General features: G+C 42.6%; 2 protein-coding genes across 2 annotated transcripts; both read right to left on the bottom strand.

The window, feature by feature from the left end:
- Positions 1 to 290: 290 nt before the first annotated feature.
- On the bottom strand, positions 291 to 11,041 carry gnpat2 (glyceronephosphate O-acyltransferase 2). Its single transcript, XM_069722871.1, has 16 exons — positions 10,964 to 11,041; positions 9,493 to 9,693; positions 9,227 to 9,403; positions 8,549 to 8,678; positions 8,304 to 8,431; positions 8,079 to 8,154; positions 7,449 to 7,600; positions 7,126 to 7,256; positions 4,976 to 5,217; positions 4,233 to 4,490; positions 4,065 to 4,144; positions 3,613 to 3,753; positions 3,065 to 3,164; positions 2,873 to 2,966; positions 2,684 to 2,745; positions 291 to 1,037 (listed from the first exon to the last, which is right to left on the bottom strand). Exons 1-16 carry the CDS (start codon positions 10,967 to 10,969, stop codon positions 985 to 987), a joined length of 2,031 nt encoding a protein of 676 aa, XP_069578972.1. The 5' UTR covers positions 10,970 to 11,041; the 3' UTR covers positions 291 to 984.
- Positions 11,042 to 12,467: 1,426 nt separating this feature from the next.
- lpin1b (lipin 1b) lies at positions 12,468 to 23,059 on the bottom strand. The gene is made up of 19 exons (XM_069722865.1): positions 22,676 to 23,059; positions 22,492 to 22,587; positions 20,447 to 20,730; positions 19,288 to 19,401; positions 19,073 to 19,196; positions 18,627 to 18,978; positions 17,976 to 18,069; positions 17,686 to 17,870; positions 17,496 to 17,589; positions 17,296 to 17,365; positions 16,499 to 16,591; positions 16,325 to 16,386; positions 16,091 to 16,229; positions 15,636 to 15,784; positions 15,090 to 15,176; positions 14,685 to 14,837; positions 14,433 to 14,547; positions 14,135 to 14,238; positions 12,468 to 14,046 (listed from the first exon to the last, which is right to left on the bottom strand). Exons 1-19 carry the CDS (start codon positions 22,916 to 22,918, stop codon positions 13,872 to 13,874), a joined length of 2,733 nt encoding a protein of 910 aa, XP_069578966.1. The 5' UTR covers positions 22,919 to 23,059; the 3' UTR covers positions 12,468 to 13,871.
- Positions 23,060 to 24,334: the final 1,275 nt, after the last annotated feature.

The following is a 24,334-nucleotide window of genomic DNA, read 5'->3' as shown; positions in this document are numbered from 1 at the left end:
GCGCTTTACGCATCAAGGTCGACGTGCCGCCTGTGTATCGATAGTCTTTGTCCATGTATATCGACATGCTGGTTAATTGGCACATAAGGGGCCTTCTTCTAACTGCTGAAGGGTTACAGGTACAGCTGTTGATTGGTCCACAGAGATGACAGGGGGCTGAACTTTGACCTCTGATTTTCAGTCACTGTTGAGTGGGATCAAAAACAAATTGTATTAAAGCGTGAAAAGGGTAAACAATGGTGCATTTTGTTACATTTGTTTTACATTTATTGAGCTATAAAGAATTTTAAATAAATGTCTCAAACAAATGAAACCTTACATCTTGGATGGGTTATGGTATTTAATATTCTTATGTTTTTTTTTTAGAGCTTTACTGCTACATTAATTTACATACAATCAAGTGTCATAATTTTGTCATTTTTTTTAATCATTTTCCTTAGCAGTTATTAGAAAGTACATTCTTCATCCACTCATTCATAATCAGCAATAAACCTACCATAGTACATACTGTATATTAACACAATGAAACCTATTAAATTAGGTTAGTTAAGTATCTTAATCCACAGGAACCACCAGCGTTTCTGTCATATCTAAGAAGGCCATAAAGGTACTGTTGTTTTAATCTAAATATTTCCAGTGTTCATTCATTAATTCTGATTATATCCATCAAACAAAACCAGGAATACTGCCACCTTTGGATCAACATGTCAGGGCTATTCAGCTTCATCTTAACCCTCTGACATCTGCCAGGGATGAAAGCAGGACACGGCGGGAGCTGACTTCACAGAGTGGAACGCAGCCAGACGGCCATCCAGGATAAAAGTATTTTGTCTGAGGGCTCAGAGTGCAGGTGCAGCATGTGTTCTGATGCTCGTATAAAGGGACAGAGGAGTAAAGATGAGAAGAGAAGGGTCATGAGAGGGTCATGTCGGAGGGAAACGGGACTGCGGGCTGATACTGTGGTTGGATCTGTTCCAGCAGAGACTAAAGTCTGGCGTCAGGTGTCACCTGGAGCATCTGGGGAGGGATTTTCCCAGCTAAAGTGAGAGAGGAAAGAAAAATAACCCCTCAGGTCGCCGTTTATTGGTGGGGCAAACACAAGCAAGGGCACATCGTAAATCAGGGAGGACATTTAGTACTTCAAAAGGCAGCAAGGTAAAATAAAGTTATCATGACAGGCCCAAAACAACTTCCTTATACAGTGAAGGAAATAATTATTTGATCCCTTGCCGATTTTGTAAGTTTGCCCACTGACAAAGAAATGAACAGTCTATAATTGTAATGGTAGGTTTATTTTAACAGTGAGAGACAGAATATCCCCCCCAAAAAAAAAAAATCCAGAAAATCACATCATTTAAAAGTTAGAAATTGATTTGTATTTGATTGTGTGATTTAAGTATTTGATCCCGTACCAACCAGTAAGAATTCTGGCTCACACAGACCGGTTAGATTAGTCCTCTCGCTTTAGGGAGTACTCCAAATCTCTCCCCAACCTCTCCACCATGGGCAAGATCTAACCACTTGGTCTAAGGACTTGGTCTAAGTACGTCGGGGACAAGATTGTAGACGTGCACAAGGCTGGAATAGGCTACAAGACCATCAGCAAGCAGTTCGGTGAGAAGGAGACAACTGTTGGTGCAATTATTCGGAAATGGAAGAAACACAAAATGACCATCGATCGCCCATCAGCCCAGAACTACACGGGAGGAACTTGTTAATGACCCCATACAGCTGGGACCACAGTCACCAAGAAAACCGTTGGTAACACACGACAACGTAATGGATTAAAATCCTGCAGCGCTGCAAGGTCCCCCTGTTCAAGAAGGAACATGGACAGGCCCGTCTGAAGTTAGCCAATGAACTTCTGAATGATTCAGAGAAGGCTTGGGAGAAGGTGATGTGGTCAGATGAGACCAAAATCCAGCTCTTTGGCATCAACTGGACTTGCCGTGTTTGGAGGAAGAGAAATGCCCGAGAACACCGTCAAGCACGGAGGTGGAAACATTATGCTTTGGGGGTGTTTCTCTGCTAAGGGGACGGGACGACTTCACCGCATCGAGGGGAGGATGGACGGGGCCATCTTGGGCGACAACCTCCTTCCCTCAGCCAGGACACTGAAGACGGGTCGTGGACGGGTCTTCCAGCACGACAATGACCCAAAACATACGGCCAAGGCAACAAATGAGCGGCTCAAGAAGAAGCACATTAAGGTCATGGAGTGGCCGAGCCAGTCTCCGGACTTTAATCTCCTAGAAAATCTGTGGAGGGAGCTGAAGCTTCAAGTTGCTAAGCGACAGCCTCGAAACCTTAAGGATTTGGAGAGGATCTGCAAAGAGGAGTGGACCAGAATCCCTCCCGAGATGTTCAAACCTGGTGACCAACTACAAGAAACGTCTGACCTCTGCACTCGCCAACAACGGTTTCTCCACCAAGTACCGAGTCGTGTTTTGCTACGGAATCAAACACTTATTTCACACAATCAAATGCAAATCAATTGATAACTTTTATATGATGTGATTTTCTGGATTTTTTAAAAAAAAATTTTGATATTCTGTTTCTCACTGTTAAAATAAACCTGCCATTACAATTATAGACTGTTCATTTCTTTGTCAGTGGGCAAACTTACAAAATCCGCAAGGGATCAAATAATTGTCTCCTCCACTGTATCTTTATCACAACTTACAGAGTATGTCTCCAGTTCTTCTGACCACTGCTTTGTTCACTTTGTATTCCTTCTGCTCAGACCTGCGATGAGGCGACAAGGTGCAGACTCGGTGTGACTCTGGTATGAGAAGTAAAGACCGCCTCTCAACCACCACAGAAAATGAGCTTAAAACCAAACAGATTTGCAGGAGCTAATCTCATCACTCACGCCCTCAACTTTGTCACAGCCTCCAGTCTCTGCAGTGCAGACAAAATGTTCTTCTGCGTGTCCGATGACAGGGCCTCGTAGGTGTGCAGTTCACCTGAAAAACAAAAACACAGAAAAACATTGAGGGTAGTTTTCTAGCATCTGGAGATGATTGCAGGGGTCAGAGGTCATTTCATCCACTTTCTGTTTTACCCGAGAGGATGAACCTGGTAGCCAGGTTTCGAACAGCAGGTGCGACGTGTTTCTCTGGAAACACATGAACTCCTTCTTCACAGAGGTACCTGAACATCAGCTGCACATAAAAACACGGGATTAAATTTAAGCACATAATCGGTCTTCTCCGCTAGAGCTGAAAATGGAAACTTTCCGATTTGCATTCGCATCAGTCGTTGCAGAACTGGACTAACGCCGTGATATTCAGTTTGAGAACGTCACATCACCAGTGTGACCCATTAACCCAAACAGCATTCTCCACCATTCAGACTGGTGTCGTCATGACATACAGGAGAGTAGATTTGATTTAATAACCTGGATTTCAGGTGCAGGGTGCGACAGGAAATGTATTCTGTATTCAAATTAAGCATCAAATGTAAACTTTAGCAAGAGAAGTCTGGATTCAGAAGTGCTGACTGGACCTGCTGACAAAATATGTTCTTCACAACACCTGCTCTCCACCAAATAACCTTAATCAATAAGATAATAATATTTAATCATAATAAGAGACAGAAGAGTTAAAGGACCTGATAGGAGTCTATGAAGGGTTGGAGCAGCTCCACCAGGAAGGCCAAAGCCTCCAGCCCCGCCTCGGAAACCGCCAATTCCTTTTGACTGATGCGAACCGCTCCACATTTGTTCAGGAGGAAGCAGGCCTCCTCAAAGTCCTAAATAATGGAAAGACAGACATTTGCAATATCATTAACAATATGTGTGGACTAATGCAACAGTACAAACTCAAGAAGGCATCATCCACGGAAAAAAACTAAACAGGTATTTCTATTAAGTGTTCATATATCTATGAATATGAAGAAAGAAAATGAAGCAACTTGAAACAAATGAAGGCTATAAACCCCGCTCTTATCTGCTTTCACACTTTGAAGTATATCTATAAAGAAATATTTCATCCACAGAATAACGGTGATCTTTGTTGTGAGGTGCTTGGAGGAAGCCGAGGCCTCAGAGATGGAGCCGTTACCTGAGATGAGCTTCCAGGGATGAAGATGAATTCATTGGAGAAGACGTCCTGGAGGAAGCAGAAGAAGGTGAGGAGCTCGTCTGTGAACAGAACAGTGGATCACAATGAAGCAGGCCATTCGTGTCAGTTTATGGGAAAAGAGGATTTCACACTGGGCCGAACCCCCACCTCTCTGCGTGCTTTTTGTAATGTGCATGGCCATCGCGAGAAAGGCGGGACGCACGAAGACGTGCAGCGACTGATTCCTATAGGAAGCCAGCATCAGCATCGCTGCCGCCGTCCTGATCACACCTTCCTCTGGGCTGATTGGTCGTTTCCTTGCAGGCACTTCATCCTGAACCAGGTAGACACGCCCAGCTTTACGGTGGACAATGGAGTGATGGAGGGCGACGGTGGATGACATCACATCTGAGTCTGAGACTTGTCCTGCAAAATAAACAATCTTCCCATTATCTCGGAGTCTCAGAGAGTCCCATCAGCTTCACAACGGCTGTTATCGACATGCGTGTGTTTATGCATGCACACAAAAACCTGCTGCAGTGAGTAAGTCCAGTGCGGTCTTAGGATAAGTAACTTTAAGTACATTAGGCCACTGAACATCTCCCAAGTGAATCTGAACACTTGTGCCAACTTGCATTCATCTAATCTGTCTGATCTACCTCGGAACAGGTCAAAGTGTCCTGAGGTGGGACGCTGTGAAAAAACCCTCTGTTACTTTTCTGCATTGGTTTCCTTGCAATGCAATAAGCAAATGCCACCTGCTGGTAATTCAAGGTATGTGAAGCCTCATCAAAGGCCCACTTTAAGCAAGGCTTAGTATTTCTTGATTCCAATCATTTTGATCTCAATACAAAGCTTGATGCTTTTGTGCATAATCTAACTTAAAAAAAAAAAGAATATTTCCCACCCACCGGGCCAGTTCAGACGCGCTCCAAAGGCCAGCGCCAGCTTCTTGAGCCAGAGGGTTTTTTCTGTGAGTTGATGCCACAGCAGGCCCTCCTGTGTTAAAACTGCGGTCGGAGCCTGGAGCAACAGGCAGGCCATCAGAGACCAGGGGCTGATCAGAGAGCCCTGCTCTTGGATTCGTACCATCAGATGAGCCACCCAACTCACGCAGCCCTCGGTCTCTGCGGTGGGCTTCTGAGGAAGATCTCTGGACGGATACAAAAGGGAGAGAAAAGGGGGGAGGATGGAGGGGCAGAGCCAAATGGACAATGTTGTGTTCAGATTAAAACACAGTAAAGGAAGACACTGAGGTTATATTCCTGGGTTTAAAATGATTTATGGATGAGTTTACGTTTAATGATTCCTACACTTGTCATGCCTTTATGGTTGATTTGTCTTTTTTAGACTCAGTTTGATTACGTTTAGGCAACAAACTGTACAAATTACATTTTAAGAAGAGGTTTTGTACTCATCACCAGCACTAAAGTTGGGAACATTTACCAAAAATATATCTAACCAGGAAAATGGAGGTAAAACATACTTAAAAAAAACAACAACAAAAAAAACTTTACTAGTCTTTACTGAGTTTGGATGGTGCCACAGTTGGGCTAATGGTCCATTGCCAATGGCTGACACAATGGGTAGGTGGGCATTGTGATACCTCGCCCTCCCTATCCACACCTACAGCGGAGCACAGAGACATTTTGACTGTGAACAAACACTCCAAACATATTTTTGGATCTGTGAATCACCAAACAGTTCAGGGTTTTTTTAGGTTTTTTTTTTTAGTGTTTGTGGAGAGAACTGTGATTTAACAGACACAGAGCAGAGAGAGAAAGAGCAGCAGTGTGGCTACTATCAGGGCAGACAGAGATCTCTGTGCTGATTGGAGTAGGGATTGCGGTGCAAACTTTGAATGTCGCTGTACATGTATACAGTGAACCCTCGCTATAACGCGGTTCACCTTTCACGGTCTCGCTGCTTCACGGATTTGCATCGTGCATTGTGTTCTGCATTCTGATTGGCTAAACAGTCTCTCCGCTTCTTCTCTACCTGTTTGTCAATAACGTTGCGGTTTAATATGTACACGTACGTAAAACAGCTTGCCAAATTAAAAATAATCGATGGTGGCATGTCGGTTTATAAGAATCTTTTTGCCCAGAAGAAAAAAGAGCGACAACAACTACCGATAACTATGTTCTTCTCTCGAAAAACCACACCTGCACCGCGGGCTTTAGAAGAAAGAACCGCTGCAGAGCGGAGTCAGGATGCAGCGGCTCAGTCAGAAGAGCAGTGAAATACACGAGTCACTATTTGTCCGACTGTACTTTGTATTTGTTTTCATAATCATTTTTCATTTTCTCCCGTTCTAATCCAATGACTCGGGTCGCAGTGGGGCGGTGCCGATCTCAGCAATTTGAAGCCTTCAGTTCGTATTGATGATTAAAATTATTATTTTACAGTACAGTAGTTATTTGTAAAAAAAAAAAACATTTATACAGTACTTTTATTTGTTAAACAAATGCTTGGGCTTGTAAAAAGGTTTTGTTCTTTGGTTTCAATGTATTATGGAGTATTTCATTGTATAATAATTGTAAAAAAAAATAAAGGTTACTACTTCACGGATTTCACCTATCACGGTTTCTATTTGGAACGTAACCCCCGCGAAAAACAAGGGTTCACTGTATTATGGTCCACGTTGTGTGATAAAAAATAAATGATGCAGTCCTAATAGTATAGCAGAGTTTCCACATTTTTTGTAGATATAGTAAATTTTGCTGATTAGTCACACCAATGAGCTGTAATTAGCGCCTCAGAGTTTTTCAACCTGGGCCGGATGAAGCGGGATACTGTTTGAATCTTCAAATAATTATAAATTAAACATTTATATACTCTGTTAAGAAATTACCAATGTGAATGTGGACTGACAAAGGAGCCAACACTTCAAATGTAAAAAAAATAACAACAACAACTTCAATGTTATCGCCCATCGTGATGGTTCACAGTAGAGATCATTGTATGCCAGTTTGGTAAACATTCGTAGTTGGTGCCTACTAACATCATGGTTACAGCCGCGCACATGATCACAATTTCTGAAGATTTAATTTTTCTTTACCTGGGTATGAGGTTGTACTGGCAGCGATTTATCTTGCCCTCACACAGCTGTCGCACAGACAGGGGTCGGCCAAAGTTCACGTGCATGCTGCCGTAATGTTCCTGCAGAACTCTGCTGGCCTTCAGGAGACCCTGCAGAGAAAAAGTGAGACAAAAAAAAAAAAAACATATTTGTGACCCTCTCTGTCTAAAAGAAAGGAGGTAAATAAAAAAATAAAAATAAAAAAAGCCATGCTTTAAGAACCAAAAGGACACGTGGCTGCTGGAAGGTGGGGAGGCTTCATTATAAATTCTTGATGAAGTGAGGAATGTGACCAGATTTACCGAAGTGCTTTCTTTAGGCTTGGGGACACCCAGCAACTCGTGTGCAAGCAACGACTCCTCCAGCACTCGGTCGTAGCTGATACTGATGGGCAACAGTGTGATGTCATACACCTCACCTTTAAAGTAGGGTTCCAGCACCATGTGCATCATACCTGCAGACACATACAGACGCCGTAGAGCAGAAACACAGGCCTGCATAGACGTCGGCCTTTGAACAAGCGCACTCCAAGGTCACAATGAAAATAATTTTTTGCTTGAAAATATGGAAATTTAAAATGGAGAAAGTACTCTAACTGTTTTCAAATAGTCTATAAATGCTGCTACTGCCCTTTTGCTGGCCACTGCAGCTAAACTGTGCAAGTGTGAAAAACAACCTAGTACATATCATCACAGCTACAGTAGCAGAATAACAACCTACAAAGGCTACTGTGACCCTAAATAACCAAACATCTTTTAGTCTGTTGGATATATCTGTAATTGAGAGGTTGGCTGGAGAAACAGAGAGTGGAAAAGACCATCATGCTCATCTGCAAAGCAACAAAGATCAAAATGGTCCAAAATGTTAAGATGCACCCTCGAAGACAGATGCTTCCTTTCCCTCGGACGCACACGCACACGCTGAACACTCACCTAACTTTGGTGTCAGAGACTTCAGAGTGCGACTCCTCAAACCTTCCACGTAAAACTCCACCGGGGCAAATCCTTTCTATAGAAAACCATTTTTTTTTAATGGTGATTAAATACAGCAGCTGATAGCCAAAGATGGATTGATGAAAACTTAAAGAAGCCATGTCCGAACAGTTACAAAAGTTTGACTTTAATTTGGCTGATGGAGCCGATCACTGTAGGTCTCACCCTGACAATGGTGCGGACATATTCTGACAGCACCGCCCAGTACAGTTTGTCAGATCTGATGCCACGTCGGATGAAGAAAGCTCCAGAGCGACGCAGTATCTCTCCTACGACCTTCATCCCTGCAAGAGCTTTACAGCGGAGACGAAATGATGCGAGTTAAAAGGAAGTCAGGGTCTGTACCTTTGTTTCTGTGCTACAGTGCAAACAACTCCAGACATTTTGTTTTAATTGAAATAGATACTTGCGAATTCCTGCAGCAATAACAGGTATTGGGATGTCGTAGGTGAACAGGATGTAGGAGATGACCAAGAAGTCCACATAGCTTCTGTGATTGGGCATCAGGATCACGGGACTCTCCTGAACGGCCTGTTGGAGCTGCAGCACCAGAAAAATGAAAGAAGTTTCAAAGAAAACAATTTAAATACTGTATCAGCAGTAGGTTTCCTGTCATACTCTACGTAGCAGCAAATGTGAAAAAAAAAAAAAGTGCTGATGTCCTGAAAATATATTTTTCAAAATAGTGTCTAAAATGTGTGTAAAAAATACTTCCAAATTTTCCATTCACGGCTAAAAAGGAAAATAAACCTTTATCATTCGTTTACATCTTAACAGTACATGTGGTGGTTGTATTTTAGCCTTTTGTAAGATCATAGAGATTAAGATTCTTCTAAACAAAATATTAAAAAGGTGCATTTATGAGTCATCTAAAAGGATTGACCACACTAATAATATTTAAAAGAATCATCAAAGCGAGACGTATTATCTTTGCTTTGTTGAGCAACACAGACAAGCATGCCAATAAAAACAACTGTGTACATGGCCAGACACCACATAGCATCCAGGTCAACAGCTGAATTTTGTATGTAATCATGAGTAATTAATCGTGATGTTGAGTAAACTACTGATTTCTAATTGGTCCTGACCGTGTTGAGTCCTTCCATGTTGACAGAGATGCTGGTGAAGAGCCTTTTCAACACCTTGGTGAGTGTGTATCCCATCAGCCTGACGAAGCCCAGCTGCAGGTTTTGAGACATCTCCACCAAAATCCCACAAACCTCTTCTCTCACCTCCTCCGTCGACGAGCCCGTCTCCATGGCAATCTGAGGAGGACCGTGGGGGGAGAAGATATTGATCACGCCGCAAATGTGTAACTTCTTTGTTAAATCTTTTAAAAATGACTCGTTCGCACCTCTTTCGCCACGTAGCGCAGATATTGGGACTCCAGCACGGCTTTGTTGAGGTCGGCGGTGGAGCAGGCTGCGGCTCCTTTGAACGGCTGGGGGTTAAAGGTCCTAAGGGCATGGCCAAGGTCACTGCTGTGCCTCCGCTCCTCCAATATATCCACAAACTCCTCCTCATCTTCCAGGCCTGCTCTGCCTGAATCTCTGAACTGGAGGAAGAAGTCATGCTGATGTTAAAGTGTTCAGTTAGTTGCTGGGGAAACCTGGAACAGAAAAGTGTCAAGTCAAGGAAAAAAACAACAACAAAAAAACAACAACCACAAAGATGTGTTTTGTTTATTATAACCTTGTGAGCCTGACGGTGACATATTAAAGAAAGAAAAAGCAGCATATAGTGTCTTGGAAAGGTGTTGAGCCATGATGTGCCACCTGAACAGCTGACATGAGTCTTGGCATCGATACCATGAGTCTCTAAACTCTGCTGCAGGGTTGAAAGACTGTTCTTCCAAAAGATATTTCCTCATTTAGTGTTTCATTGATGGTGGTAGACAGCGCTGTCTAACACGGGGGTCCAAAAACCACGACAGGTGTTTGAAAAGGACACCACTGTTATTTTTATACTCTTTACATCATCATATTGTCCAGTGACCCCGTGTGCTCTGTCATCCAGGGAAGAGACCACCAAAATCAGGATTTCTCATCATAGAACAACTTTGTATTGATTTGTAGTGACACTTCCCTCCAAGGGAAAAAAGCGGATGAAAACCATGGCAGCAAAATGCCCTCCACAGCATAACAGAGACACCTGATCCTCTCACTGCAGAGGTCGAGCATTCAACTATTTCCTTTCATTCGTCACCCATCTGTGCAGTATGTGCAGAGCTTGATACTAGACGGCTGCTTTCCCATTGGGGGAACATTCCTGTGCTCACCTTCAGTCTGATTAGCACATGGGAGTTTAGATGCCAATATGCTGCTGGCATGACTCTGATGTGGTGACGTTTCAAGCTTCAAATGCACATATCAAGTGGCATTTCTATAGTTTTTGCATTTTTATTTTTATTTTTTAAAGGGGAAAAATTCATTAGGAAATTAAACGTTTAATGTCTTTTATTTTGAAAAGCCATTTATGACGAATTAAAAGTTGTTGTTTTTTTACCCACAAATCACGCCGAGTTATTAACGACACAACGCAGGGACTCGTTGCGTTTTGTACTATGACCCTCTAATATCGGTTGGAGCAGCGTGTTGAGAAACAAGTGGTGAATTTGTTCGCAAGTAGGCCAAAGTTTCAGCAGCTCTTTGTGCACTTACCGAGTTAGTATTTCTCTCCGACAGCCTCACTCAAGCTTCTTAAAATACAGCCTACTTTAGTCGTAGTTAACAATTACAACTCGAAAGAAGCGTCGACAGAGCGGACGGAAAGGCAACGACAAGTGTTGTGGATGTTAAACAGAAAAGTGCAGTCAGGTGTCCTACCGTCATTCTTTACGAAGACAAAGGCGACCCTCGCAGGTGGCTGTCTTCATCGACTTGGTTTGTCCGTACCGTCAGAGGTCTCCTTCCGCCTCTCGGCACCCCGGGGTCCGGACCAATGGAGTCGCTGGGTTTTGGAAACTCCTCCCGCTCATTTGAACCAACCCGCCCCTTTCTCCTCCAGTAACGTCCAACACCGCTGTGCACGAGAGCAGAGGAAGCCGAGAGGTATCAAATGATTGTGTCAGACAAATATAGTATCTGCACAGCCTACGACTGATACGAAGACTGATACATAGACTGATACATAGACTGATACATAGACTGATACAAAGTCTGATACATACACTGATACATAGTCTGATACATAGACTGATACATAGACTGATACATAGACTGATACATAGTCTGATACATACACTGATACATAGACTGATACATAGACTGATACATAGACTGATACGAAGACTGATACATAGTCTGATACATAGACTGATACAAAGTCTGATACATAGTCTGATACATAGACTGATACATAGTCTGATACATACACTGATACATAGTCTGATACATAGACTGATACATAGACTGATACATAGACTGATACATAGACTGATACATAGACTGATACATAGTCTGATACATAGACTGATACATAGACTGATACATAGACTGATACATAGTCTGATACATAGACTGATACATAGTCTGATACATAGACTGATACATAGACTGATACATACACTGATACATAGACTGATACATAGACTGATACATACACTGATACATAGACTGATACATAGATGATACATAGATACTGATACATAGTCTGACTGATACATAGTCTGACTGATACATAGACTGATACTGATACATAGTCTGATACATAGACTGATACATAGTCTGATACATAGACTGATACATACACTGATACATAGACTGATACATAGACTGATACATACATGATACATAGACTGATACATAGTGATACATAGTCTGATACATAGACTGATACATAGACTGATACATAGATACATAGACTGATACATACACATAGTCTGATACATAGACTGATACATAGACTGATACATACACTGATACATAGACTGATACATAGTCTGATACATAGACTGATACATAGACTGATACATAGTCTGATACATAGACTGATACATAGTCTGATACATAGACTGATACATAGACTGATACATAGACTGATACATAGTCTGATACATAGACTGGGATAAAGCATCACTTATGCGCGTGGTGCACAGTTGCGTAATTTCCCTTCTGTTCTAGTACTATAAAAGTTCTCACTGAAAATGTTCATTAATACTATATATATATATACTGTATTAATTAATTACACAAATAATCAAATTAATTGCATATCATTTCAAGATTGGCTCATGGACTCTGCAAAAAATGCACACAAAAAAAGCTGTGATTGTTCTAAAAAGTAACACAAAGGACACGCACACTCTCTGCAGTAACAAAGTATTTTTTTTATTGAGTTCGATTACACCAATTTAACAATGAACTGGTCAAAAGATAACTGAGCAAATTATTGATCATGCTCACAGTTAAGGCAAAAATAAAACCATTTCAGGCTATTTTAGCTCTTTCATGGAAAGAATAATAGCATTGCTAAAGAATGACATACACATCTTCTCTCATAAACTGAACTGTAGGCTCATTGCTATTATACAATCAGCTGATACGTTCAGCAGCAGGTTGCTATGATAACAGCCCCCACCTTTATACTGAGTATGACCTCATATTATCTGTAGTATTATGGGAAATAAAGATCTCTCATGAGTCTGCTACAAAGAAAAAGGTCAAACACTCCTTTTAACACCGTGGCCTTTTTTTCTACGCCCGAGAGAGTCTGATTAAGATTTCCAGATGTGGGTTTTGCTTCAAGTGATGGGAGTAAAGCTACAGTAAAAGAACCACACAGGTGTAAGCTACATTTTCTACAGTATCAGTGAGTTTCTGATCAGATAGTCAACAGTCAGGTGTTATTCTGTGAGCTGTAACTGAATGGATGAAAATTAAAATACATTTAACAAAGCTCACCACAGAAATGACATCAACACATGCACAGTGGTTCGGATACAAAAATAAAATACATGATCTCGCAGGTAAAGATATATTTTAAAGAGGAAGCGAATGGTTATGGCAATTAAATGTTGTGCTTTTCTGTTCTTTTTTGGCACTGCATTGTCTTAACAATTCATATTCATTCAGCGTACCTTTGTAAAGCTACATAGATATGGTCATTCATTTACTGAGTTTGATAATACATTTTGATGCACTATATAACTAACAGTTTCAAACAGACTGATAAATTACACGCGCACACACACACACACACATAGTAACGCTACATAGTAAAACTAGTCTGCATATATGGAGCTGCATCTCCATGCTGATTGAGTCTTCAGTGAAAAAGTTCATGAGTAAGAAAATATATTTTAAATCGAGTATTTGGCAAAAGTTTAAGTAACTTGCTCTCTGGGGTATGCACCGTATGGACGTGAGCACTGCTGAACAGATGCCATCGTATCTGTTAAATACAGAATACAACTGTGTGGATAAATAGCGACTGAGATAATGTGAACACTCCCTCCAAAATAACATCTGTGCTAAGCTGCCTGAATAAATTACTATTATTTCTTATATACATACATCTAGTCATATGACCACAGAGGCCATCTTTAGATAAAAGTGCGCTGAATTATATCCATCTTGTGCGTTAAGACTTCTCACAGCAGATTGAGGTTGACTCTCTGCTGTGCACTACAAAAAGTGCTCCATCATCGATATAAAAATCGACAATAATATCACACGCATGTAACCATTTCCGGGGGGGGGGGGGGGGGGGGGGAGCTGATCAGGCCGCAGGTAGTCAGCTGCTGGGGTCCGGAGTCTGTGGAGGTGTAGTTCCATGATGCTCCACCCGGGGGAGCTGCTGCCTCCAGTAGGTGAAGTGGCTGTAGGTGTCTGAGCAGGGGAAGTCCGAGGAGGAGGCTCGCATCTTCAGAGGGAACACGTGGTCCACCACCTCGCCCAAACGCACATAACTAAAGGAAGGTTGTTTTAGTGAGATGCATGAATGTGATGAAATCACTATACTGTAGTACAGTTAATGGAGATGGATGCAGGACTTACGATGAGATGTTGGTCTTGGCGTGTTCCTGCACCAGCTCTCCTTTAGGGTTTACTGTAAAAATCCTGTTCAGTGGCACTCCTACTTCTTTATAGGAAAATACATCCTACAAATATAAAAAGATGAAAAAAGGGATTTAAAGTTAGAGATTTATCGAAAGTTAACTTTGCCTACAATATACAGTAGCCTACTGCATAAATGGCATTGATTTCCCATCACTGATTTTTATACCAAAGTGTGTTTGATAAGTTCATCAAATTAAATATACTGTACATAATGTGTGAAGATGTGTGTGTATACCGTCGGTCTGTTGCCAAACGCTGCGTAGAACGGCTCTTTGTTGGGGTAGAAGAGGTTCTTGATATCCGTGAGACACTTCACTTTAAACTTCTCCGGCTTCTTCTCAATCACCTCCCTGTCAAACACACACACGGAAAAAAAAAACCCACAATCAATCTACAACACTGAAGGTTCCCCTGATTTTTGAAACAGTTTGTTTTATGACAAGAGCGTGTAGATTTAGAAGAGTGTGTGTTTGTGTGTGTGAATTACCTGTGCAGAGCTGAAAAGAGGCTGCTCGGGCTCAGGAGGACGGGACCCATGGGGAGCATGGTGCCTCTCTCATTGACCCAGTGGAGGTAACCTCTGGTCATGTCCGCCATGCCGATGGCTCGAGCGGAACAATACAGGAACTTGTAACCATTTCTGATGGAGAGAGAGGAGATGAATATAGAGAGAACAACAACATGTGATGAATACAAAGTGATAACACTTACAATCACGTATGCTTGTAAATTATTCAGATGATTTGAAGAGTTTTGTTTTGCCTGTCTGCTATAATATATGTAAAAGATTTCTTGCAATTTGTGCCTCTATGTTTTGCTTAAACACTGCTTTAATGTTTCATTAAAAAAAAAACACTGTGACAATAGAGTGTTAAAAAGAAGTAATGCTTACTGGCTGACTTTGTGGTAGAGGTGTGCAATTCCCTGGTGAGTCCAGTCTTTCCCCAAAGTAGGCAGAATATGACCCAAAGTGTCTGACCTGGACACAAAAAGACAAACAAGAGACATTGGAGCATGTGAGGGACTATTCTTTAGTCTCAAACATACTGTTAAGAATGACTTTCTTGGCCAATTTTTTTAGCCTACGAGATCTGAAATCATGTTAATTTTAGGTTGAAAGAAAATAAAATTATTAAGATTAAAAGATATTTACCACCGCTCTCTCCTAAATATTTGCATTCATGAGGCTGTGCATTTAATCTTCAAATAAAAAATTGCTTTATAAGCAACATTAAATAAATGTGACAAACCGCTATGGAGACTTTACTTTACCATACTGAACCCTCCAAGCCATTAAATAGTAACTGAGGCCACACACACAAAAAAAATCTGCATACAGATGACCCTATATTTGGAGCCATTTCTGTATCCACCCGGTTCTCACGCCAAACTAAATTTAAATAAAAGGTAAAAGTGTATAAACACACGTATCACACACCTGGTGATGGTTCCATCGATGTCAGAGATAATGATCTTGTCGTCCCAGTTCCAGAGGTAGATGGTGCCCTGACAACGGCAGGTTCCCTGGTACTGAGTGGTCACGCTGAACATAACATCATTAGGACCGTCCTGCAACTGAAGAGACAGCTGTGTGTGTGTGTGTGTGTGTGTGTGTGTGTGTGTGTGTGTGTGTGTGTGTGTGTGTGTGTGTGTGTGTGTGTGTGTGTGTGTGTGTGTGTGTGTGTGTGTGTGTGTGTGTGTGTGTGTGTGTGTGTGTGTGTGTGAATGCAAATGTGTGTGAGAGAGAGAGAGGGAGAGAGAGGGCGAGCGAGAGGGGAGGGGATGGAGGGAGGGTTGGGGAGGAGAGAAAATACATGAAAACCAACTCAGAGTTTATTCTTACAGTAATAGTCTGAGGGATTGTTTTAAATATATCCAAATTTGTGTCCTCACCAGCTGCTCTGATGTGAGTCGGAGTGTTTTCTTATAAGACACGCCCCCTGATGTGAGTCCAGCATCTGACTGGAGAGTGTTAGAGCTCTGCATGGCTGCCCTGTGTTCTTCATCACTCGAGGATGACTCTTCTTTATGTCTGTCGTCGGACGGGTCAACAGATCGTTAAATGTTGGAAATGAGCCGTTAAATTATGAGTGAGGTTTTTTTTTTGTGGTGGGAGTGTTTTCTTACCTGCTCGTCATTTTCCCGATCTGCTCAGCAGAGCCACAGGCGCCGAGCTCAGAGGCCGAATCCTACAAGAGCAATTTCATACTCATTTACTGAACAAATGACACAGAAATATGTGAAATAAGCTCCAACCTCCTCCAGAAACTCTGACTGTATCAGCAGAAAATAAGAAATTACCGCTTTGGCGCTGTTGTTTCTGCCTCTCCAGGAAAACCACCACCTCCCTCCTTTCTTGGGCATCTTCTCCTTCATGATGTTCTCCACTGCAGCCTGAAGTGGTACGCACAACCCAAAAACAACAACAACAACACAACGCCATAAAAAAACACATTTAAAACAAAAAACTGAAATCAAACCGGACCATAAATCAATTAAATGAATGAATGAATCGACTAAATAAATCAAGAATGTGTCTGCGGCTGGGACGGGGGAAAATAAAGTGAGAGAGCAGGTATTGGGGAAGAGAGATGGAAAGAGAAGGAAGGACGAGGGAGGTAGAGGAAGTAAAAACAGAACAATGGATGAAAAAACAAGATAGTAATAGAGTTGAAATGACTCTGCCATACAGAGCTGTAGCCCAAGACACCAGTCAGACAGCAGAGAAGGAACTCTAAGGTTGAGTGAATATAACTGAGGCAAGAGAACTGATAAATGGATGAATGGACCGATGGAGTGGAGGAGGGGGGAGTGATGGAGTTGGAGAGGGAGAGAACACAGAGGAAGACAACTTGAGGGCCGAAATAACACAGATTCAGTGCATGTTTGTCCGTAGTTGCAGCTACAGAAGATTGTAAGGTTGTAGGGTTATAGATCACACATTAAGTATAATGTAATGTAATAGAAGAGATATCCAAGAGATCTGTACAGAGATTCAGACATAAATAATGCAGTACCGCTTTCAGACAGAAGGGGGAAAGCTTTTCATGTAATACAGATTCATTAGTATTTGTGCTGTGTGTTCTGTAGTCTTTTACCTTTGGCAGAGGTTTCTGAAAGGCTTGCATAGCCAGGACAAGCGGAGCCGCAGTGCTCCAATTATAGTACCTAAGGAAAAAAATATATATATATTTCTATCAAAACACTGTCAGCCAAATTTATTTGATAAAAACTATCCATTAGGCCTGTTATTTTTGCTGCAGTGTGTGACAGATAAATCCAAGTGAGCATGTCTTACTTCGAGCCAATTTTCACGACTAAGTTGGGGTCGTCGATGACGGACGGGTTCTCTGTGAACTGCTGATAGGAGATGATCTTCTCATGAAACTGCTCTGTGAAGGCAAAAACACACGTGTCATGTTCAACAGCTCACAACACGGTGCGTGAAGCGTATCCAGGGAGTCGCGTCGTGTCGATCGATCATGTACCTTTCGTGATCTCCCTGTTGTCGGTGAGTCCTCCACACAGAGAGATGGCGATGGATGGCAGGTCGGACATGTGGTCACAGTAGCTGTCCACTCCGCTGTCTCCTCCAGAGCTGACTGACTGCGGAGACAAACTGGTGCTGTGGAGGCCCGGGTCAGACATGCTCCTCGCTGTTGCCCCGCTGCCACTACAGAGGAGGAGACATTGATGATGTGGACCAGAAAGTGGCAGCAGTTCAGAGGTACCACTGAGTTAAAGCATCCTTCACACGCTTTTGTGTCTGTCAAAATACCTCTTAGGGAAGTAAAGGGCTGCCACTTCAGGCTCGAGCCCGGTGATGTCATCCAGGTAAATTCCATCAGAGCCAAGATGGCGGCTCCTTTTGTCTGCAACATAGAAAAGGCCCATGTGAAATCAACCGTCAGCTGTGGTTTATCCATCCCAAAAATTATTTCCCTACTCAGTTTTGACAGGAAAAATGAAATCAGTGTTTGGCCTGATGCACTATGAAAAAGACTGCGGATGGATCTTTATGGTGGCGATGAACTGTTGAGTTAGCCTGAAAAAGTGAAGCGTCTTCATCAGAACCAAATCCAATTTCCTGTCTGTGTTCATGTTTATGTTAATAGACAGAGATTTGCATAATTTACTGATGTAAATATGTCTTTTTAACATAATTAAATCAGTGCAAAATTAAACTAGAAGATAATTTTTCTTTTAGCTGTCCTGGTTAGCACCTAGATCACTGTTGATTTACTATTTTGAGCTGCAGCTGCTCACCCTGATACAAAGCATGGAATGATATTTGGTTTGTGGTGCATCGAAAATAAAATACCACCACAAGCCAAATATAGGAATACAGCTGAGAGATCTGGAAGCGATATCGTACCCCGAGGGAAAAACTGGTTTAACTGGCTTTTTATGGAACAATATCGACTGTTACCTTTTCTCTTAGATGGGGAGTCTGTCTTGCCCTGCGGACGAGGCAGCGTCTCCTCCATGTCGGCCGTAATACGAGCCGCCACGCCTCCCGCTGCTGTGACCTGCGTCTCCGAAGTCGCTGTCTGAGACTCCATCCTCGAGGGTTCGGACTCCATCCCGACTGTGACGACTGTTTCCTCTGTGACCACCGTCCCCTCCGGCATCAGCAGCCGCAGCGCTGATATTTCAGAGCAGGGACCGCATTGTTCTGAAGACATCTCGTGAGTGATCACACGGAAGTGAGTGCTTTTAGACACGGGGATGGATACAGGGCAAACTGGCGGAGAGTTGGACTTCAGTGGGAGGAAGGACGGCTGGGAAAGAGGATGATGATGAGAATACTGCAACTTTGACAGCACTCGACCTACAACAGATAATCAGATGTGTTCACAGCGGATGCTTTCCTACCGTGGCGGCCTGTGGCAGCTCTCCCCACGCCCAGTGCATGGCTGGGTTCTGATTGTCTGCGTCGGACATCTTCTTCATCAGCTCAGAGTCACTCTTGGGAGAGGTGGGGCGAAAGTTTCCGGGGCTGAGAGAGGAAGAGGTGATAAATAAAAGTTATTCATCGGTTTATTCTAAATATTCTGCAGGTGAGTGTAGATTTTGTGTGAGTGGAGCACCTCTGGATGGGGCTCCAGTCCCCATCTGAACGAGTGTAGATGCCAGTCTGTGTGAAAGACACGCTGGTCGAACCAACTGTTGTCTCCTCTCTCAAGACATCCCGAGCAGAAGGCCTGTAACACACAAACACACACACGCACAGACATCACAGTCTAACTCCATACAATCTGTCTGTTATTTTGTTATTTGAAATTTCCTTTTTCCTCCCATTTCCCATAACAAGAACCACACAGCATGCCTGAACTGGTTTGCAATACGCCTGCAGCCCATTGAGACTGCTGTCAACCTGGCATCTGTGCCTTTTTTTTTTTTTTTCCAACCTGCATGATGGTTTGATATTGTGCAAAAATATGACTTCCAAAAAGATCAAAATAATTTGCCTATATATACCCAAAAGTGCATAAAGAAATGTTGTTTTGAAGCAGTTAAAGTTTCCTTTGTTTACACTCTGTATACAACCATCCTGTTTACTGAATACCAGAAGCTGCAGCACTCTGTGGGATTCTGAGAATGTAAAAACCTGGTGTTGTTTTACACCCGTGTAAAGTTGAGAGGAGCCAGAATTCAGATGTAATGGACCCCCCTTCCCCCCTCACACAGATGAGAATATGTGTTATTATTGGGCACTTATTTACAGATGCTGCTGTATTTAATTCTATGCAGACATGCAGTGAGCTACGATACCAATGTTTTACACTGAATACTGCACAGCGCATGACACGAAAGAAAAACCACGCAGTGAGGACGTTTCCTGTGAAATCACAGTGCAGACATAATGTTTTCCATATGGTTTTAAGCATCTTATCAGTGTGTGTGTGTGTGTGTGTGTGTGTGTGTGTGTGTGTGTGTGTGTGTGTGTGTGTGTGTGTGTGTGTGTGTGTGTATCGGTGCCACAGCAGAAGGCTTCTCCACTACAGTCTGTTCATTCTTGCCTGGCAGACTCCTGTTTCTTTGCAGCTGCTCTCAAAAGCTCATTTTGGTGATGAATTGCTGTTTATCTCACTGTCCACCCATTCACCCTCCCTCACACTGTCACGTGTATCCTCTGTGTATTTCCTCCAGTATTTCCCAACAGTTATCCAATTCCTTTTTAATTTCCTTCATCCTCACCACACACACACACACAAACTTCCATTCTTCCTCTCTATCCTTTCTTACCTGTTGCTCCCCATTCTCGTCCCTTCGTCTGAGCTGATGTCTATGGTGAACATGTCCTCGTCCGCCGAGTAGTCGCCGATCCTCCTCATGCTGTCCGCCCGAGCCTTCCTCCTCCGCTTCCTCCTCTTCTTCATCACCCCACCGCCGTTCTCCCCGTTGCTCCCCATGGCGCCCAGGGTCTGTATGGGCGGCCCGGAGCTCTTCCCCAGCATCAGGGAGGAGCTCATCAGAGCGGCCCCGTCTGACAGGATGGGAGACGTGGCCAGGTGGAAGGGAACCACTTCCTGTTTGGAGCAGAAACAGAAGTAGTGAAATAGTGAGGGATTTCTTGAACTTGACACCGAAGAATCTCAACATATAGAAACTGTGTAGAATTTTGAGTGAACTTGAGACTTTTAAATGTTACGAATCCTAAATGTTTGCATTGAAATTAAGTGTTGCAGGTGCCTTCTGTCTACATGCAACACAGAGGACCATTTTGTTTTTCTTATTTGAAAGTTATCCAGACAAAACAACATGTGACTGAGCAACCAGCCATATTATCTCTGGCATTAACATGAAACCATTAACTTAATCAAAAACGTGGCATCAAAAACACTGCCTGGCAGGCATCCTTTTATCAACACTTTCAAAGTACATCTTAAAGTTTGGAAAAATTCCCACTAAATCATGACTGTTAGTTTACTGCACGAGTTTAACGTGAGGCAAAGGTGCCCAGTCACTGCCAAACTGTTTGCAGAAACTTGAAATGAAAGGGTGCCAAAGAATGAAACAGCCAATCAGAAACAGCAGTCTGTTCCTTCGTTCTCCGAAGTCCATTTCCTCATCGCTCCTTCTAGGAAAGAAAAAGGCTTTCTAGGAGGGTGTCCTGCTGTTGTTGGTACAGGGTAGTGTAAATGTGTACCGTGTGTGTGTGTGTGTGTGTGTGTGTGTGTGTGTGTGTGTGTGTGTGTGTGTGTGTGTGTGTGTGTGTGTGTGTGCGCATGCATGCAGACATATGAAAAGAAAGAGAGAGAAGAAAACTTTTATAACCGTATGATTTGTGGTTTGACAATACTGCCTCACGTTTTGCTCCCCTGTGCCAAGAAAATGGGTTCCAAGACACAATGCTCCTCCCTTCCTCGCTCCAGTCGGGTAATCTGACCCCACTCTGGGGGAAATAAATCACCCACTTTCCTTGTTGGAGCGCTCCCCCCCCCTCCTCTCCCCGGCTTCAGTGCTTTATTGCTTGTTTATGTGGCTGCACACTTCCTCGTGTGTATACAATAGCAGAAATAAAGGCATTTTATCATGACGTTACATGTGACTTGACTCTTTCAATCTGCAACTCAAAACTTCAGAAAACCAAATGAAAACAATGGAAAAGCCAGCTTTCCATAAAAAAGGGGAAATTATTTTTCCATAAAAAGGACTTTTGGATGGCTCTCACAGGCTTCATAAACATAAAAAATTGAAGTAAAATTAGAGAGAATGGAGGATTTCTGACTTAATATATTAAACTAGTCCAACTTCAGCCATTTGTCTAACAGTAAAGCCAAATTCACAACCAATAAAACATCTGAAATACTTATTTCTCTGGCAAGAAACTTCACTCTTTAGATTTATCCTCAGTTTTAGGGCCACACAATTTAATATAGGTCAGAGAGCCGGGGTTGGGAAATGCTGCCTTCAGGACTCACTGATGAACAGAGCAAGTCTGCAAAAGGAAAGGAAAAAATTCCTGGCTGCGGTGCCAACTCTGCACACAGCGTGAACTTGTTCAAACTACTGTGACGACGTGTAAGGAGGAAAACAGTTTGGATAATGCCTCCCGCTCGTAAACATGGGTGTGTCTTGGTTTTAGGATGTCAGTGAGGCAGGAATGATGTGATTTCATTTGAATCTTGTTTTTATTTGAATTATTTAAATGTATTACCCTTCAAATAACATCCTCGGTATAGTAAAGCACTTCACTGCTTGTCCTTCAAATTAAAACAGATTAACCATCTTTATTATATCCATCCATGACAAAATGTCATGACCATAGTAATTTTCCTGATCATTACCTGATCATTTTCTGTTTCTTGCACAAAGAACGCCTCTCCATTGTCCCCGAGCTTCATATGTAGATCCACAGGCTCTCCATTGATTTCCATGTCCACCTGGAGGAGAGAGGAGTGAAGCGGGGGAGAGTAAGAGCTGAACAAACTTTTCCCCCTAAAAATAGATACCTTGCTTTGATCGCCTTACCACTTTCTCTCGGGACCGGAGGACACCCATCTTGCCAAAGCGCACGTGGAAAGGCGAGCACTGCAGGGAGCCATCGGGCTGCCTCACTACGATGACGTCAATGCAACCAGAGAGGGTGGCTGGATTGAGGCCTCGGTACAGCTCTTTGACCTGGACAAACACCTGACCTGCCAACTGGCCCACGTAGTTCATGGTCTGACGGGTCTGGTGGGTTGAAGACGAGGCAGGGACAAGAAAGGACATGAGAAATTATTTAGCAACATCACCATGTCTAAGGCCTAAAAATGATGCTTAAATCGAATAGTCGTGATTACGAAGCTCCACAGCTAAAGACTTAATAAAGCCTTGAACTCGGTCAACCTTCAAAAGTGTTTATGGTTGTCGAGGTGTTCATGAGCCGGCGTTGGCTGTCAAAGCTCTGATGACGTATGACTCTGCTTGAGAGGAAAAGGGGTGACTCTGATCTAAAAATCACTTTTCTATATGTGTAATAGACAATGAGGAAATGGAGGCTGCTTCCTATTCAGTGCTCTTGTAATTCCCCCAAAACAATCTGTGGCCTACATACTGTAGAAGGACCCTGTTGCCACTTTGACCTTCCTGCCCTCTTCTCCCGCTCTGGCATAAATCTGGAAATCCTATCCAACTGTTTTCCATTCACCCCAGACATCAGAGGTGAAAAGGCAGACTAAGTTAGACCAGTCGCAATCACTCCGACGAAGATGGCGTCATAACTTTCTGTGGTGTTTATTGGCGAAACCACAGCGTCATGAGATCTGGGACAGCAATCTTTTCACAGATAATACAAACCTCTTTTAAATGTGAAAGGACACTGAGTTCAACAGTCTGAGTATATATGCTCGATCATCTTTGTATTGTTGCGTAGCAGCCACAGACAGTTCATTTTATTTTGTACACTGTAAACAGAATTTGTTTCTGATTTGACAGTAGCATGGCTGGAAAACAACTGAAGGCATTGACTGATCCATTTTATGCTTTGAAAATATATTTTCAACCAGGTTCCTATACGCAATAAAGGTTGTCTGTATCATCTCAATGAAATGAGATTAGAGCTCCCTTTAAAAACAAATGTAATGAACTTACTTCTTTGTCTGCCATCAGTTCTACATTAAAGAAGATTTGCATATTATATTTATCTCTAATCAAAGTAAATAAAGTAAGGAAGGTGAGGAAATAAATGAAATCAAGAGTGTTCATTCAACCTTATCTTTGCTGTCCCCAGACGCTGACTTGATTACATTTGCCATATGTATATCTTTGAAAACTCCTTGGAGCTAACTATTAACAGAAGGGGGATGGAGAGGGGGCTGACCTTGATTCAGTTGACAGTGGGCCCCTAAATTGTTGCAGCTCCAGTGAAGAAAGGGTTGGAACAATGCCAACACATCTCTCTTACAAAACACCCCCTTTGAGCATGTGTGACTAGGAAGAAGAGGCCCCTTTACAGAAGAACAGGGGCCCTAATTTTAGAGCAGCAGACGAATCTGCAAGCTGAATCTTAAAATACGTCTTGTAAATGACCTTCACCGTGTTACATTATTAATCGAGTTTCCCACCGAGGTATTGAGTTGCAAGGCTGCTGGCAGACAGAGCTGATTCTCAGAGACTTTTGTTGTGAAAAGCTGCTGTATGGTGCAG

The sequence above is a fragment of the Brachyistius frenatus genome, unplaced genomic scaffold (assembly GCF_029030835.1).
Source record: "Brachyistius frenatus isolate BFR_SWC_R1_liver_20210118 unplaced genomic scaffold, ASM2903083v1 Contig_307, whole genome shotgun sequence".
Lineage (NCBI taxonomy): Eukaryota > Metazoa > Chordata > Actinopteri > Embiotocidae > Brachyistius > Brachyistius frenatus.
Note: the sequence above shows the minus strand (reverse complement) of the source record. Positions and strands in the feature narration are given on the sequence as shown.